Source organism: Corythoichthys intestinalis, chromosome 2 (genome assembly GCF_030265065.1).
Source record: "Corythoichthys intestinalis isolate RoL2023-P3 chromosome 2, ASM3026506v1, whole genome shotgun sequence".
Taxonomy (NCBI): Eukaryota; Metazoa; Chordata; class Actinopteri; order Syngnathiformes; family Syngnathidae; genus Corythoichthys; species Corythoichthys intestinalis.
The window spans coordinates 74,930,554-74,946,216 of NC_080396.1; the positions used below are offsets into that span (position 1 = coordinate 74,930,554).

The 15,663-nt window shown below is 39.0% G+C and overlaps 1 protein-coding gene across 8 annotated transcripts in view; it reads right to left on the reverse strand.

The window, feature by feature from the left end:
• Positions 1–15,663, reverse strand: part of ampd2b (adenosine monophosphate deaminase 2b) — a 51,981-nt gene that overhangs the window by 13,596 nt on the left and 22,722 nt on the right. For all 8 annotated transcript variants that reach the window (XM_057829487.1, XM_057829491.1, XM_057829488.1 and 5 more), the window contains 10 exons: positions 15,549–15,651; positions 15,245–15,443; positions 12,376–12,517; positions 7,411–7,500; positions 6,884–7,013; positions 4,695–4,889; positions 4,480–4,611; positions 654–817; positions 452–578; positions 224–387 (listed from right to left, as the gene is read on the reverse strand). In XM_057829487.1, the coding sequence (XP_057685470.1) occupies positions 224–387; positions 452–578; positions 654–817; positions 4,480–4,611; positions 4,695–4,889; positions 6,884–7,013; positions 7,411–7,500; positions 12,376–12,517; positions 15,245–15,443; positions 15,549–15,651 (1,446 nt within the window). The remainder of the gene's footprint in view (positions 1–223; positions 388–451; positions 579–653; positions 818–4,479; positions 4,612–4,694; positions 4,890–6,883; positions 7,014–7,410; positions 7,501–12,375; positions 12,518–15,244; positions 15,444–15,548; positions 15,652–15,663) is intronic.

Genomic DNA, 15,663 nt, shown 5'->3' on the forward strand with positions numbered 1-15,663 from the left:
TACTTAAAATGTTACTCATTACTTGAGTATTCTTTTCAACAAATACTTTTTTACTTGATTACTTTTACTTGAGTACTAGTATTTTGAAGGAACGCTACTCTTACTTGAGCCAAATTTTTGGCTACTTCCATTGCTCATCAGAGGGAGAGGGATCTTGACCCCTGAACTAACCAATTTTATTGTGTTCGTAACATTTATTAAATAAATCCATAAACAAACCTACCTGCGTAGGTGATTCAGAACTGTCATGTTCGCATACATATAGTAGAGGTAGTAGGAGTAGGGCGGATTGTCCTCTTCAGTCCACGTGGCTGGCAGCGGGCTATCCAGGTTGAAGATATGTTGCTCTGGTTTGGACTCATCATCCACACTGTCAAAACCCACCACCTGCAAGAGCGACCCATTAAAAAAACAAATTTAAGTGTGATATGATCGGGCATGAACGTCGTACGTGCTGAAGCAAGAGGTGCAGCTCCGGGTGTCTGCCTGGATGGATTGTGACTTCAAAGAGAGGGAGGAAAATATTCTCCAGCATCTCCTGGAAGTTGGACAGCTGCTTCTTTGTGTGGTAGACATCACTTCGAGAAGAAGAAACAGTTTCGTCTCGTTTGGTGGAGAGGAGGATAGAGCTGGCGAAAGCCGGCTTTACTTACAAAAGTCGCGGCACTTGCACGAGCCAGCGCACATTGTCCGAGTAGACCTGGTGTCTGACGGCCCACTTGGCCAGCTTGTTCCATTCGTCTCTGGAACGGCCATATACGGATAATCTGAGCTCCACGTTCTGGTACTTGCTCTCTTCCAGGTCGGCCATCACTTCCTGAGTGACAGTGACATCGTCAGCATAGGCGGAGTTTGACTTTTGGGGCAGGGGGGGCACAACATGTTGATGACCCAAAAACGCAGTGTCAGCAATAAAATTAACTTCCAAGAATATTTATAATAAAAATTTGAAAATGAGCATTTTTTCCCCCCATCATTCTTGAGGGGAATTCTAAGTCAGGCTGATTAGGACAGCTATACTTTTTGCCAAGATCGTCATCCATTGAATATGGTACGCCCGCCGGCGTCGTGCCAATGTTGTTACCCCATTCAAAAATTGTATCCCCTGGGCGGAGCCATATGGAGGTAGATTTGTGTCTTCATTATTCCATCCACAAAAAAAAAAAAAAAAAAAAAAAACTTAACTTAAGTAACTTTTTTGGTTGAAGCAACTTTTTTGATCGAAGTAATGTTGTTTTGTGTTTGGCCACATTTTTGCTAGGACATTTGTGTCTTTATTATTCAAACAAAAATAAGTTGCTTCAAACCAAAAATATATATTGTCAAAAGCACTTAAATAAAAAAAACAAAAATCTCATAGAAAAAAAGTTTTTGAATACGAAAAAATATTGAGAGTCAAATTTTGTGGGATTGTCTGTGAAGACAGCAATGAGAGACAAGAAGAAGTAATAAAAGTAGCACTTTAGACAATTAAGTCCCATCCTGCCATCTTGTGGCGAAAAGATAATATGTCAATATTAACAAGCAATAGGAACATTATTTCAACATCAACTGAGGACACATTTATGAATACAAAACATTTGGTGGCAAGGTACACCCCTAAATGGTTGTCAGGTGAAAAAAGTCCAAACATTTTGCACAAAAAAAAAAGCACAAATGCAAACTGCCACAACACAAACGCCAATTGCGAATGCATTGCAAAACAAAAAAAAAACACAAATGCAAATTGCCATAATACGATTCCCAATTGCTAAAGCATGATTGCAAATTGGCATAAGCACGAACCCCAATTGCCACAAATGCAAGTGGCTCGTGGCACAAATGCAAAAATGATTATGATGTCTTACTGTCTTTAATGATTGCCAGACTTCTATTATAGAGATTTAAATATACAATGGTATGAAAAATATCTGAACCTTTTGAAATTTCTCACATTTCTGCATAAAATCACCATCAAATGTAACCTGACCTTTGTCAAAATCACACAGATGTAAAAACAGTGTCTGCTTTAACTAAAACCACCCAAACATTTACAGGTTTTCATATTTTATTGAGGATAGTATGCAAACAATGACAGAAAGGGGAAAACAAGTAAGTGAACCCTCTGCCTAAGGAGAGTTAAAGCGCAATTAAAACCAATTTTTACCAAACAATTTAAGTCAGGTGTGTGCCCAATCACTGATGAGTGGTTTAAAGCTGTCCTGCCCACTATAAAATATGCACCTGGTAAGAATTATCTTGATAAGAAACATTGTCTGATGTGCATCATGGCTCGGTCGAAAGAGCTGTCTGAAGACCTGTGATCAAGGATTGTTGATTTGTATAAAGCTGGGAAAGGATACAAAACCATCTCTAAAAGTCTGGATGTTCATCCAGACAGTCAGAGAAGTTGTCTAAAAATGGAGAGAGTTTGGCACTGTTGCTTTTCTCCCAAGGAGTGGCCGTCCACCAAAGATGACGCCAAGAGTTCAGCGCAGAATACTCGCAGAGAGGTAAAAAAGGAACCCTAGAGTGTCTGCTAAAGGCTTACAGAAATCACTGGCACAGTCCAATATCTCTGTGCACACATCAACTATATGTAAAACTATGGCCAAGAATTATGTTCATGGGAGGACTCCACAGAGGAAGCCACTGCTGTCTAAAAAAACATTGGTGCACGTTCGCAAAAAGACACTTGGACACTCCACAGTCGTTTTGGCAAATTAATTGTTTGGGAGTATTGTTTGGGAGTAACACACAACATCATGTGTGGAAGAAAAATGGAACGGCACACCAACATCAACACTTCATCCACACTATGAAGCATGGTGGAGGGAGCATCATGATTTAGGGATGTTTTGCTATCTCAGGGCCTGGACAACTTGCAGTCATTAATGGAAGAATGAATTCAAAAGTTTATCAGCATGTTTTGCAGGAAAACCTGAGGCCGTCTGTCGGACAGATGAGGATAAAAAGAAGATGGCTGCTGCAACAAGGCAATGATCCAAAACACAGAAGTAAATCAACTTCAGAATGGTTGAAGAAGAACAAAATACACGTTCTGGAGTGGCCAAGTCAAAGTCCAGACTTGAACTCCATTGAGATGCTGTGGCATTACCTAAAGACAACGATTCATGCCAGACATCCCAGGAATCTGACTGAACTACAGCCGTTTTGTAAAGAAGAATGGGCCAAGATTAGTCCTGATCGATGTGCCAGACTGATCTGCAGCTACAGGAAGCATTTTGGGTGAAGTTATTGCTGCCAAAGGGGGGGCACAAAATATTACATGTGATGGTTCACTTGCTTATTTTTCCCCCTTCTATCATTGTTTGCTTACTATCTTCATTAAAATATGAAAACCTATAAATGTTTGGGTGGTTTTAGTTAAAGCAGAGAGTTTTTTTTCATCTGCGTGATTTTGACAAAGATCAAATCACATTTGATGGTGATTTTATGCAGAAATGTGAAAAATTCCAAAAGGTTAAGTTACTTTTTCATACCACAGCATATATTTCTTTATTCATTATTTTTTTGTTTTTATTTACTTAATTAATTTTTATTTACATTTTATAAATCTTATTTTTATTTTAACCACAAGTTATCACATCACACCTCCACATTTCCAGAGCTTTAAAATGTAAGTTACAGAATTTCGCTCACATATTCACACTTTGGTACATATTGCTTTGTGATTATCTCTATGGTGGCAGCAGCAGTGCAGGAGTTGTAGTCCTCATGTCTACTTCTGTGAAATTTAGTCTACTTCCGGGTCATCCTTTTGCGTTCGTGCTGTGGCTTTTTGAAGTTGTATGTTCCGATCCATTTTCATTTGTGTTACGAGCCCTTTGCATTCGTGTTGCAGACAATCGGGGTTCTTGTCGTGACTATTTGCATTTGTGCTGTGGCTATTCGCAACCGTGCTTTGGCCAATTTGCATTTTTTGCTTGTTTTTCATTTGCAAAGTGTTTGCAATTAACGTTTGTGTTGTGGCAATTTGCAGTCATGCTTTTTTGTTTTTGCAAAGTGTTTGGACTTTCAGATGACATTTCTCTGTCACCGTAGTTACCCCAGTCGATCCCGACAAAAAAGGTTGCGTTGTCTACTTTTGCACATAAACTGTAAATTAAAGAATGTTAGAACAATAAAAGGTTTGGTGTTTTATAATATTTGTACTTTAACTTTAAATAACAGCTGCTCTTTAGATTTAGGTAATAGAAATAAATAACTTTTCAAATTCTGTGACAAAAAAAGCCTTTCTTGTTTTCCTTGTTATACAAACAGTAAACCCCGGGTTATGAATGGGTTCCGTTAATATGCTGGTGAAGTAACCCCTACAAAATAACTATCCTAAAAGCTAATTTGCCAGCAAAGCTAGGCTGAGGGCTAACTTTAGCACAAAATGTCCCCTCTGTTTGTGTCAACTCTGCTACGTCCAACTGGCACTCTACGGAAAAATAAAGAATACCCGGATACGTTTGAGATGGCTCCCAATCTCACCTTAATAATGTGACCAAAGTATTTCCCTTCCACATGATTGTCCGTTTTGATGAAGATCTCTCTCAGGATGGATTCGCCAATGGGATTGTATTTGGCATTGAATTTGTCAAATCGATGGAAAGTGTTGCGATCCTGCAAGAACATTAAAAACACGTTTGAAAATGAGTAAAAGCAGCAATATCACCTACATTCTTATCATCAGCTTTGAAACTTACCGCGTGCATGTCCAAGGTGTCCACGCTGAGGTCAAAAGCCGTCAGGTTCATACTCTCGAACACCTCCATGAGCGTCTGACCTTTGCCTTTCTCCACATGCACGATCTCCCGGGGATACTTCTTCATGGCTCTTTTGATGAAACGCAGAAGGTGCTTTTGGTTCATACAGGAGGAAGCGTGGATGTGCGTGTCCACCTACGTGCACAAAACCGGCAAGCCGATTTAGACCAGAAGGCTAAAAATGCACAAATGGTGAATAGGGATGGGAACCTCACGATACAGTTTGTAACACAAGTCTACGATAACAATAATCTCACTATATGGCGATACAAAAATTATCAGGAAATCATTCTAGGATATTCTACAAAACAACTAATAAATTGAAAAACAAGCTCTCTTCATCCTTCTGCTGTGAATTGAATTAAGCTTATCACTAGTAGACGTCAAGTTCATTTGGGGTGGGAAGGTGAACAAATTTTCATTTGTTCATTCGCTGTCATGGTTGCTATGGCAGTCAACGGCAACCAACGAGTTTCACTAAATTTCAATGAGATTGCATTTCAGGTCATTTGCTCTTCATTTTCAGTCTGCTGGAGATATTTTTGTTGTAGCATTTTGAAGAATGTATAGGACTTTCGATTGAGTTCTGGTTAGTTACGAAAGAATGCTTTTATTTTGAAAAGAAACGAAAATGATAACTAGAAGAGATTGTCTGGGTTAGCCCAGTGAGTTGGTAGGAACTAGGAAGACGATACGAATTTTCAACCACGTGCACATGCACACGCACAAAGCTACGGGACTCTCGACATAATTTAATTTTGAAAATATCGTCTTATCGTCTTATTGTTTTATGAATATACACGTAACATAACGTAATGCAACACAACATAAAACAGAACATAAAACAACACAACACAACATAAAACAACACAATGCAACATAAAAACAGCACAACATAAAACAACACAAAACAGAACATAACATAACATAAAACACAACAAAAAAAAACACAAGACAACATAAAACAACATAAAACAACACAACATAAAACACAACACAACACAAAACAACACACACAACATATCATAAAACGCAACACAACTTAAAAGACAACATAAAAAAACATATCATAAAACGCAACACAACTTAAAAAAATACAACACAACATAAATCAACACAACATAAAACACAACACACAAAACAACACAACACACACAAGACGAAAAAACAGCACAACTTAACACAAGGCGAAATAAAACAACACAACTCAACATAAAACAACATAAGATAAAACACAAGACAACATAAAACAACACACAACACAACAAAAAACAGCTTAACTTAAAACAACACAAGACAACATGAAACAACACAACTCAACATAAAACAAAACAATCTAAAACAACAAAACATAAAACAACATAACATAAAACGCAACACAACAAAAACACAGCACAACTTAAAACAACACAGGACAACATAAAACAACACAACTCAACATAAAGCATCACAACACAACAAAATCTCTGCACAACTTAAAACGACACAAGACAACATAAAACAACACAACTCAACGTAAAACAACAAAACATAAAACAACACAACATTAAACACAACAGAACAGAACATAAAAAACAACACATCATAAAACAACACAACACAAAACACAACATAACATAAAACACAACACAACTTAAAAAACCCCCAAGACAACATAAAACAACACAACATAACAAAACACAACATAAACAACACAACAAAAAACAAAGCACAACTTTAAACAACATAAGACAACATAAAACAACACAACAAAACACAACATAAACAACACAACTTAAAACAACACAAGACTCATACATAACATGAAATGACCTGTAAATGCCCTAAAATGAACAGAAAGTGACATACAAAAGCCCCAAATATCGGAAAGATTAGCTGAAAATGCTCTGCTTTCGAATAAACGACCGTTCATTCGCCCTTCCCAGTCTAAATGGATTGGGCATCTAGCGCCGTCGATGGCAGCCATTGAGTTAACAGACACAATATTCTAGTGGTAGACTTTTGTAGCAACTTCTTTGTTCCTTTTTTAAACTGGCAGGAGTATATCAATAGCCTTTTGGGATACATATATAACATGATATATCACGATTTCAATATTTTGTCACACCTTTATTTGGCTATTTCGTTACCTTCCGGATGTTGTAGAAGTCTCGGTGTGGGACTTTCTTCTGTGCTGCTAACTCTTTCATCTCATTCAATAGAATGTGCATCTGGAACTTGGAGCTCAGATACTGCAGGCGGCGGTAGCAGAAGGACTTCCTGCAACCAAAGAATTGGAGAAAGTCACCTATAGTCATTGTAAGAGGTGGGTAGAGTAGCCAAAAAATTGATGAAAGTAATCAACCGTCCAAAGAGCATTAGTGCCCTCTAGTGGAGAAAACCATCATTCCTACCATGAAATTTAAAGAATCATATCTCCAGTCTTCCATGTTCTATTGGTTCAAAATAAAAACTAGAAGGGAGCGTGAAATCAAGTCATGTCGACTCTGTCAAGTAGTTTCATTTTTACGTGCCTTTAAAGACGCCACATGATTGAAAACGTCGGTGTCATCATAGGACTTCTGACTGCAAGCTTGAGTGTGGTCAAACATGTCTTATTGAATGGCAAGTCAAAACAAAGAAGAAGAAAGATTTCTTAAAAAGGAAGCTAAAGTACACCGGTCCGTTGATAATGAGGGCCATCATGACGTTCATGTCAGCGATGTATTCCTGCAGGTCGGGATATGGCAGGTCCAGCTCTGTGGTCCTGCAATAGACATAAAAAGACATTGAAACAGTGGATAATAGACACCTCTAGAACAGGGGTCCCCTTCTGCCGGGCCGTTTGTAGTGTTTACTTTGGAATCGCTGCATTTGCGCATTTTGCCACTATATTTAACGTTACGCGCATGCGCAGAACCGCATCGTTGCAATTTTTGATGGGTTGCAAAATTTGTCAGAACACCGGTCCGTGAAAAAAAAGACCCAAATAACACCGGTCCGTGGTGCAAAAAAGGTTGGGGACCCCTGCTCTAGAACACATGGTTTTCACCATGAGCAGCAGTCAAGTTGTTATTATAAATACTTATATAATAATAATAATAATAATAAGTTGTTATTATAAATACTTATAAGACACTTATACTTATATAAGACACTTTCCCTTATGGGAAATGTTTCCTCATGTGAAACACTACCACTTTTGTCCACCGGCGTCGCTAAAATGGACCAAATTGAAAAGTTACAAAGTGTTGCTTTAAAAAGTACTGATAAAATAATCTATGCTAGTGATGGGTTGACGAGACACTGGGCACATGATTTTTTTTTTCATATACAGTCATGTGAAAAAATTAGGGCACCCCATTAAATATTCAGTTCTTTATTAAGAAATGTTCACATATCAATGTCTGATTTTGTTTTTCTTCACTCACTCACTGGAAAAGAAAGTGATTTATATTGCAGGTAAACAACAAAAATTAACATTGTTTTGCTCATTAAACCAAATATATCAACAAAATTGCATATTCTGAGGAAAATTTTAGGACACCCTACTACCTAATAGGTAGTGTTACCCCATTTGGCTGAAATAACTTTGGTGAGATGCTTATTGTAGCCATCTAACCGTCTTTAACATTGGTCTGAAGAAAGTTTGCCCCATTCCTCAACGCAAAATACTTTCAGCTGTGAGATGTTTGAGGGGTTTCTTGCATGGACAGCCCGTTTCAGCATCTCAGTGGGATAAAGATCTGGACTTTGACTCGGACATTCCACGACTCTGTTACTTTTCAGCCAGTCCTTGTTGGATTTACTGGTATGTTTTGGGTCATTGTAATGGTGCAGGGTCCAGTTTCGCTTCAGCTTTCATTTTTTTCACAGATGATCTCAGATGTTTCTCACGCACCCTCTGATAGAATACCTGGTGGATTCTATGATGGTGAGCTGACCAGGTCCTGCTGCAGCAAAGAATCCCCAAACCATTACACTTCCACCTCCATGCTTCGCAGTTGGTATGAGGTTCTTTTCCTGTAATGCTGTATTGGGTTTACGCCAAACACGTACCCTGTTCTGGTGTCCAAATAATTCCATTTTAGATTCATCTGTCCAAACAACATTATTACAGAAGTCCTGGTCTTTGTCTACATTCACTCTGGCAAACTTCAGTCTGGCCTTCATGTTCTTCTTGGAGAGCAAATGTTTCCTCCTTGCACACCTCCCATGAAGGTCTGTTTCTCATTGTAGAAGCATGCACTTTCACATCAACAGTAGCAAGAGCCTGCTATCGGTCCGTGATGACATTTTAGGGTTTTTGGAAAATTCTTCTAGCATCTTGTGGTCTGCTCTCGGGGTGAACTTGCTTGGACGGCCAGACCTGGGCATGTTGACAGTTGTTTTGAATGTCCTCCACATGTGGACTATTTTCCATACAGTGGAATGGCTGATTTTATATTCTTTTGAGAACTTTTGAAATACCTTACCAGACTCATAAGCATCTACAATCTTCTTTCTGAAGACCTCAGACAGCGCCTTTGAACTCAACATGGTGTTTTCTCTCACTTCAACAGTCAGGGGTATACCAAACTAAACGTCAGGTTTAAATAAGGCAAGCCTCCTTCAAAACACTGGGTAATGATGTTTTAATCATGTGCACCTGTGTGTAATTTTGACCATTTTAAGTGGGATTGAATGTGGGGGTTTCCTAATTTATTCCTCAACAGAAATTGCATTTATTTAAAATGACATTTTACAGAGTTATTTAAAAAAAAGAATTTCCCCAGTTTTAATAGTTTATTGCTTTTACCTGAATGTCTCAAGATTGCTAAAACTTATATTAAATATCCATATGACCAAACATGTTAGAAAACACACAGGCTTCCACAGGGTGTCTTAATTTTTCCACATGACTGTAAGTACATAACTAGACAAAAAATACCATTGTTTAAAAAAAAAAAAAAAATCTTATATCGTAAGCAGGTAATCACATTGTTACTCATTACTTGAGTATTCTTTTTACCAAATACTTTTTTTTACTTGTATTTGAGTGCATTTTGCCAACACCAGGCCATACTGCTAGTTGACAAATAAAAATAAAGGTAGTCCCCGGATTCCGACGTACTCAACTAATGCAATTTCGACTTTACGACGTCGGAGTCTTGTGCGCCATTTTTTTTAGTCCTGTAAACAGTACCTTATTGTATACCTCACAGTATCTTTTTTTTTTAATTATTCATTTATTTATATGACGTGTTCTGTCCTCACTAATTGTGAAGTTGCTCAGCTGTACAGACAGCAAACAAAGCAATTGTGCTTTTTGAAGCTTTTCACTTCCGAGCTTTGACAATTTGTAAAGCTGTAACACACATATGTACACTTATGTTCAAAACAACGCACATTTTAACGATAAAAAAACTTGACACAAAACAATTGGTGTTCAAGTGTCCTGATTAATATGTAAATTTACCAGATTAAATTAGCCTAATTTGCCTAAAAAAAGTCTGGTAGTTTAAATGTTACGAATGCTAACGTATTTATTAGAGCTGCAGCTATCGATTATTTTAGTAGTCGATTAATCGATGAACTAGTTAGTTCGAATAATCAGTAATCAGATAAGGAACATGAAAAATTAAAATACCTAAGCAGAGCTTCAAACGGTATTCAAAAAAAAAAAAAAAAAAAAAGAGGATCTATGTACGACAAAAGAACAATTGGTTAACTTACATAGCAAAAGTCCGCTAGCTTAAATGCTATAAAATGCTAACTTTTTTTTTTTTTTTTTTTTACAATTCTCTTAACTAGAGATGTCCCGATCGATCGGCATCCCGGGTCCGATCACGTCATTTTCAAAGTATCAGAATCGGCAAAAAAATATTGGCCATGCCTCTTTTTAATATATATATATTTTAATTAAATCGTTTTCTAATTGTATTTAACGTTACAGACATAATATGTTTCACTCATCCAGAGTCTTTAATTTAGGCTTAAGGTAGGGTTATCAAAAATATCCCGTTAAAGGCGGCAATTATTTTATTAATCAATGAGTCACGTTAAAATATTTGACACTATTAATATATGCGCTATACAACCCTCTCACTAATTTTCGCGCTCAATCAGTAATGACGCCGTTTATCACACTTAAAGAGCTAAAATGCAGCGCATAATGAGTAGAGTCAATTTTGGCAGCCTTTCGAGCTTTTCTTCAATCGGCTAAAACCTTGAAATTCCTCTCCCTATGTTTAGAAATATCATGGGAAGCATTGTGGGGAAGCAAGGTGGCAATTGATCATTGTCTTAACCCCCTAAGTTATTTCCTAAAGCAGAGAAGATATATCCATTGGTAGCACGACGTACAGTCATGGTTTTACTTCCAATTATGCTTCCACTTCCCATCATGCATTGGAGCAGGGCTGCAGTACCATTTACTGAAAGCTCAATAAATACACTAGATGGCAATATTTAGTCACAATATACAGTCACAAGTCTTTCTATCCGTGGATCCCTCTCACAGAAAGAATGTTAATAATGAAAATGCCGTCTTGAGGATTTATTGTCATAATAAACAAATACAGTACTTATGTACTGTATGTTGAATGTACATTATATATTTGTCCGAGTTTTATTCATTTTTTTCTTAATGCATTGCCAAAATGTATATGATCGGGAAAAATTATCGGGAATGATTGGAATTGAATTGGGAGCAAAAAAAAGCAATCAGATCGGGAAATATCGGGATCGGCAGATACTCAAACTAAAACGAATGGGATCGGATCGGGAGCAAACAAACATGATCGGAACAACCCTACTCTTAACAAATGGTTCAGACGCATATTCCCACAAAAAAACAGTTAGATACTGTATACCTATAAACTAAATTATGAATGCATAAAAAACATTAGCTCAAACAAAAACTTAGCTTACGTTGGTCTTAACAGGGAGCAGTTAGATTCAGCCATGTGAAATGAGGTAGACCAGTGGGCAGTGTATCCACCCTAATCAATAAAACTAAGTGCAAACACTTTCATAATAAACCATTTCAACGCCACTTTAATTAAACGAATACTCGAAGCAATAAAATTTAATTCAAATGTTTTTTCTAATCGAGTACTCGAGTTAATTGATTAATCGTTGCAGCACTAGTATTTACAATTCTCATAACAAATCGCTCACACATAACTCCACAAACTGTAGCTGTAAACTTCATTACAAATGCATATACATATATTAGCTGAAACAACTGACAGCCTTATGTGTGCCAAACCAGAGCACAGCTATCCTTTATCCATTTGAGACGTCTGAGTCTGGTCATGAGTCATTCAAGGCGACAGTCCAGCCAGACCCAACGCTGCCACCAGAGGGCGGTGTATCCACCAACATTAAACAAAATACATTTGGACTTTTTGGATAGTTATTTTTAATTTTTAAATAGTTAATTCTGACTAATACAGAAATTCGGGTTACGTCGCCAGCGTAGGAACGGAACTCGCTCATAACTACCTGTATATAATTTTTAGGATAAAAACGTCTAAAACAATTGGCTATCAAAATAGTTTCACAGTTATATAGTTGTCAATGAGTCAATTAATTGTAGGAATACTACAGTCTGTAGGCGTGTATGCATCTTACTTGGAGCGTATACCGTATAACTCACTTGTCCATGGTCTGCGTTGATGTATACACGTGCATGACGCCATCCACCATCTTGCAGCCGTAGCCGATGTCGGGGGGCATACTCGCGGGATCCTTGTTCTTGTACGGGTGAGTTCCAGAAACGGGTGGGTGCACTGTGGCATCTGAGAGAGGCAGGGAGGACAAAATGTTCCAGCAAGTGGCAGGTTCGAGCGAGGTGCCAACTTGCCAACAAACAAGCGACTCATCTTTCGGGGCTAGAAGAGCTAGAACAGATGGATTGTGGTTAGGTGTTAATGTAGGAATTATAAATATGACGATAGTAAAGTGTGGGTTTCATCAGGCTGCGAGTATGAGCAATTAGTAAAAACTGTGAATTCAGTTTACTCCTGTTTGATTGTTTTTTTTAATTATTTTTTTTTTACATGTACTGCTGTACCAGCTGCTTAAACACGGAAAATAGGAATCTGAGTGTCCTTAATAACAGTTTCAATGTATCACATGGGAGTTTGATATACTTCCACTGTGGTTGTTCATAATGTTTTATTTAGTAGGACAAATCAACGAACAGGAAGGGTTTATGAAGGACAGAAAGGAAGGAGGCGGACAGAAGAGGAGAAGAAAAAAACAAGAACAAAAAATACATTATTTAACGCCTATGATACCTACGAACATAGTGGTGCTATCGTCAGCCAATTATATTTACCCATGAACACCGTGTGGGAGGCCTGATAAATAAGGAGAAAAAGGAGGGAAGGTGCGTCAAAAGGAGACGTGAGTAGACTTGGTGTAGCCTACACAATTCAGCAATGTGAGATTGGAATCCCAAGTGTCTATACGTGTGGATATGTTGGCATCCTATTCTATGCTATCTGATCGCTAATCCTGGAACTGACAATCTCGCTACCTGAGTGTGTCTAATTGCACTCAGTAAAATGGAAGAGCTTCACGGAGACCGTCCCAGGTCCCCGGCACCACCCCAGAAAATCAGGGGGGTGCGGGGAAGCGAACATGGCCAACCACTCGTCCCGCAGCTAAGGCAAAGGGGCCTCCACCCAGCACTCAGGGTGGTCCCCCAGACCATCCACGCCCCCATTAAACAGCCCTCATGGAAGAGGCAAGTTGACGCACCATTGCCTGCCCACCCAGACCCCCAGCCACCGCAGCAAACCCCCCAACCAAGGCCCACTAAGCCCGGGGCAGGAAAGGATTCCCACCTGGAGAGGGTGACATCAATCATGGTTTTGACTCCTAAATTACTTCATCTTGACTTGGTTTCAGTCTCAGTCTTGTATCCCGGGATCCTCACTCTGGACTTGGTCTCAGACTTGGTGTTGAATCTCAGATTTCTCACTCTCGACTTGTTCTCAGTCTTAACATCCAAAGGTTTAGCTCTTTCTTTAGTTGCAGTCTCAATCTTGGTATCAGTACTGCTCTTGACTCCCCAAAGTCTTGATCTTAACTTAAGCTTAATGTCAGTCTTGATCTTGACCTTGACTACCAAAATTCTTGATCTTGACTTGGGGTCAGTCTCAGTCTTGAATCCCAGGATTCTCGCTCTTGACTTGGTCTCTCAGTCTTGATCTTGACATCCAAAGGTCTTGATCCTGACTTGGTGTTGTTGTCAGTCTTGGTCTTGACTACCAAAAATCTTGATCTTGATTTGGTCTTAGTCTCAATCTTGGTCCTGTTTTGATCTTGATCATGGCCCTGACTGCAAAAACTCTATACTTGGTCTCAGTGTTGGTCTTGAATCCCAGGATTCTCACTCTCAACTTGGTCTCAGTCTTTATCTTGACCTCCAAATGTCTTGATCTTGAATTGATGTCGTTGTCAGAGTTGGTCTTAACTACCAAATTCTTGATCTTTATATGGTCTTAGTCTCGGTCTTGTTTTGATCTTGGTCATGGACTTGCCTGCCAAAAGTCTTTACTTAGTCTCACTCTTGGTCTTGAATCCCAGGATTCTCATTCTTGACTTGATCTCAGTCTTGGTCTTGACATCTAAAGGTCTTGATCTTGACTTGGTGTTGTTGTCAGTCTTGGTCTTGACTACCAAAAGTCTTGATCTTGATTTTGTCTTAGTCTCAATCTTGGTCCTGTTTTGATCTTGATCATGGCCCTGACTGCAAAAACTCTTTACTTGGTCTCAGTCTTGGTCTTGAATCCCAGGATTCTCACTCTCAACTTGGTCTCAGTCTTTATCTGACCTCCAAAGGTCTTGATCTTGAATTGGTGTCGTTGTCAGAGTTGGTCTTAACTACCAAAGTCTTGATCTTTACTTGGTCTTAGTCTCGGTCTTGTTTTGAGCTTGGTCATGGACTTGCCTGCCAGAAGTCTTTACTTAGTCTCACTCTTGGTCTTGAATCCCAGGATTCTCATTCTTGACTTGATCTCAGTCTTGGTCTTGACATCTAAAGGTCTTGATCTCTCTTTGGTTGCAGTGTCAGGCCTTGGATATAGCCTTGACAACCAAAAGTCTTTACTTAGCCACAGTCTTGGTCTTGAATCCCAGGATTCTCACTCTCGACTTGGTCCCGGTCTTGGTCTTGACCTCCAAAGGTCTTGATCTTTCTTTGGTCTTGACTCCCAAAAGTTTATATCTTTACTTAGTCTCATGCTCAGCCTTGACTGCCAAAAGTATTGATCTCAAATTGGTCTTGGTTTCAGTCCTGGTCTCAACACCCAAACGTTTTGTTCTTTAGTTGGTCTCGGTTTTGATTGTCAAAAAACCCGCAATTGAAATGTTCTTGTTTTCAGGCATGGTCTCCACTCCCAAAAGTTTTGGATTAGTCTTGGTCTTGACTCTCAAAAGTATTCATCTTTACTAGGTTCCAGTCTCAGTCTTGGTCTTGTTTCAGTCAAGTTACAATACCACTCTGGAAACTGTACCTGCGGTGACAGTGGCCTCCGTTGTCTCTTGGATTTCCTCCTCATAGATGGTTAAATCAAGGGGTCGCTCGCTTAGCTCCTGCAGGTATCGGGCGGTGGTTCGGCAGAAGCTTTGCAACGACTGGCCCATATACTTCTGTCTTATGAACAGGGCTTTCACCACACACTTTGCAGCATCCAGCAGGTCTGTGAATGGTACCTGTGTCGGCGAGCAACAGAAAGAGAATGAAGCTTGCTTTCTTGCTTGCTCATACCTGGCTCACACGACAGAAAATAAACATAGCAAAAGAAGTGTTTGACTTACGCCGCATTTCTCTTCTCCAGAGATAGTAACTCGTTGGTACTCCCTCTCAGGGAGCAGCTCTCTCTCCAGCAGGTCTGGCGCTTGACTCTGCTGCTTCATGTATCTGGCAGATAAA